Source organism: Gymnoscopelus microlampas (genome assembly GCF_963454915.1).
Source record: "Gymnoscopelus microlampas genome assembly, chromosome: 3".
Classification (NCBI taxonomy): Eukaryota; Metazoa; Chordata; class Actinopteri; order Myctophiformes; family Myctophidae; genus Gymnoscopelus; species Gymnoscopelus microlampas.
The window spans coordinates 37635626-37638595 of NC_139940.1; the positions used below are offsets into that span (position 1 = coordinate 37635626).

The 2970-nt window shown below is 50.2% G+C and overlaps 1 protein-coding gene across 1 annotated transcript; it reads right to left on the reverse strand.

Moving 5' to 3' along the window:
* Nucleotides 1–436: 436 nt before the first annotated feature.
* LOC311041839 (long-chain-fatty-acid--CoA ligase ACSBG2-like) lies at nt 437–2419 on the reverse strand (the record flags this gene model as incomplete). Its single annotated transcript, XM_084052324.1, has 1 exon — nt 437–2419. One exon carries the CDS (start codon nt 2417–2419, stop codon nt 437–439), a length of 1983 nt encoding a protein of 660 aa, XP_083908450.1.
* Between the last annotated feature and the right edge of the window lie 551 nt (nt 2420–2970).

Sequence of the window (2970 nt, forward strand, 5' to 3'; positions counted from 1 at the left end):
CGGTTTATGGTATATGGTATATATATATCTGTCTCTGTTTGTACTCCCCAGTCACATGACCACCAAAGGTGAATAGATACTTCATTTGATCATACATTCTTTAATCTACAGATAAACCTATCAAGAAAGGGAACATGACATCACACCATTGAAAGTAATAGCCGAAAACCAAGATGGCACCACCTGTCCATGGAATTCAATGGACGGGGGCGGGGCAGTTGCTCGTTCTAAATTAAGATATCCTATTTAGAGGTACATTACAGCAAAGTAACTACAAAACTCAAACTTCTATCCAAGTTTAATTCTGCTTTACCAAGGGGGCATTTTGGACAGTTAGCTACTGTAACATGGGGGATGGCACCCACTTAAATAATCTACTTGCACACAGCTCTATTTGGGAGGCAGGTGGTTGTTTAGGAGTACTGGGATGGCCACCCTATTTGTAGAAGTTTTCAATCTGCTCCTTGTACATTTTCAGTACCACTGATCTCTTCATCTTCATGGTAGGACCTAGCTCTCCCCCACTGATGGAAAAGTCGTGGTCGAGGATGATCCACTTCTGGATGCGTTGGGCGTTGGAGGTGGCATTCTCGTTGACCTGATTGACTCCCTCCTGGATGGCAGCATGGACAGCGTGGTCTTGCCCGCTGGTGATCTCAGACACGCGCATGGATTTGCTGCCCAGCTTCCTGCACAGCTCCACGGCTTCGGGTGTCAACTCATCCTTTGGGGTGTCTGTCTCACCATTCACACCGCACTTGATGGTGAGCAGCATGGACAGGAACTTCCTGTTGTCTCCGATCAGCATGGCGTGGCTGATGAGCGGTATGGCCTTCTTCACAGCGTCCTCGATGGGAACAGGAGGTATGTTCTCTCCACCTGCTGTGATGATCAGTTCTTTGATGCGTCCGGTAATGAAGAGGTAACCATCCTCATCTTGCCTACCCAGGTCCCCAGAGTGCAGCCATCCGTCTGCGTCAATGGCCTCCTTCGTCATTTCAGGCATGTTGAGGTAGCCCATGAAGACGTGTCGACCCCAGAAGCAGATCTCACCGATGCCCTCCTCATCTGGGTCGTGAATCTTCGTCTTGCACCCTTCCAAAACCCTCCCACTGCTGGTGAGTCTGAAAGTGTCGGCCCTGGACATGGTATGAGGGCCGACACACTCACTCATACCGTACATGTCGTACACAGGGATGTCCAGGCTGAGGAAGAACTCCTGGGTGTCGTTGGTGATGGGGGCAGCAGCCGTGTAGCACTTGTTGCAGCAATCCAGACCCAGCGCCTTGCGCACCTTGTTGAACACCAGCATCTTAGCAATGTGGTAGGTGAGCGGTGCATGACTGTCATCATAATTTTCTAGCTTGCTGAGGTTGGTGTGTAGCCCCACATTCTTGGCCCAGGTGGCCACCTTCCTGCGAACGGTGGACGACTGGGCACCGGTAGATTTAATCTTCTCCTCCATCTTCTCCCAGACACGGGGGACACCCAAGAAGAATGTGGGATGCACCTCCCTTAGAGTGTCGACTAGGGAGCCCTGGAGTGCGTCGGCATGTGCAAAGTAAGTGACCCCTCCAATCCTCATGGGCAGCCAGATGTCAACCATCTGAGCAGCGACGTGACTGAGTGGTAGGTAACTGATAACACGCTCCTGGGCCTCAGTGGCATCTGTTAAGCATGCCTGTACGTGACGGCATTGGGCGAAGGCTGCCCATGTCAGATTGTCATGGCTTAGCATGACTCCTTTGGGTTGCCCTGTGGTCCCTGACGTGTAGATGAGCGTGCAGCACTGATTGGGCTTTTGGCTGGCAATAGCGTCATCAAGTGGAGCATCTGGCTCGTCGTGTCCCAGCTCCATAAATTCTGCCCATGTGTAAAGATTTGGTCTCTTCTCTTTTAGAGTGCCTTTGTACTGGATGATGGCTTTCAAGTATGGCAGCTGGTCTTGAAACTGGAGGATTTTCTGAAGCTGTTTGTGGTTCTCCACAACAATCACATTGGCCTTGCAGTTATCTGCTACGTACTGACACGCCTCAGGAGAATTGGTGGTGTAGATGCCCACAGCAAAACCTCCTGCAAAGATAGCAGCAACATGAGAGATTACCCACTCGGTGGAGTTGAAGCCCAGGATGCACACACCATGGTACCGCTCAAGACCGAGCTTAAGGAAGCTCTTGGCTGCCGTTCGACAGGTCAGGTAGTATTCTGTGTAGTTGAGAACCTTCTGCTGCTCACCGTCCTTCCAGCTCAGAGCGGTGAAGGTGCCGAATCGCTCCACTGCTGAGGTGAACATCTGGTGGATCATTATTGGGGGCTCATTGTTCACACCAGACTCTATTCTTAGTGTCACTTCCTCATTGCCTTTGGATGTCCACAGACGAGGCTCATCTGCTGTTGATGAAAAAGGCTGGCTCCACATGGCACTACTGGGCTTTCTCAACAGGCACGTCCAAAGGAGAGCTCCTGGACTTGTAGATCAAGAGCTCGCTACTTTCACTTGCAGGTTGGCTTGCTCTCTTTTCTCCTTTTTTTTCTCGTCTTCTGGTTGCGTTGTGTCTTTTTACATCGTTTCCCTCCTCCAGGTTCCTTTGAGCGAATACCGCCAAAAACAACCCTTTTATAGCATTAATCTGTCATCACACAAAGTACACACCTCTGCTCTCACCGATTTATGCAGGCGGACTTGACATCTACACGATACAAACTGTAGCCGAACAACGCCAGAACATGAGACATGCGCAAATGATGCTCTTCACACTTCACACGCAGTCACACCGACACACCACCTATTTCTCACGCTGTCAAGTCATCCCTATGGGGACTAATTGCGTCAACTTGTGCATTGAGACATCCACTGCCGGTATTTGAGCGACAAAGTGAATGAAATTATGAAGTACTGCCAGATCATTCACATTCACGCAATAACCTTCAGTCTGCTTCAGCAGAACCAGACGTCGTCACAGCCCAGTC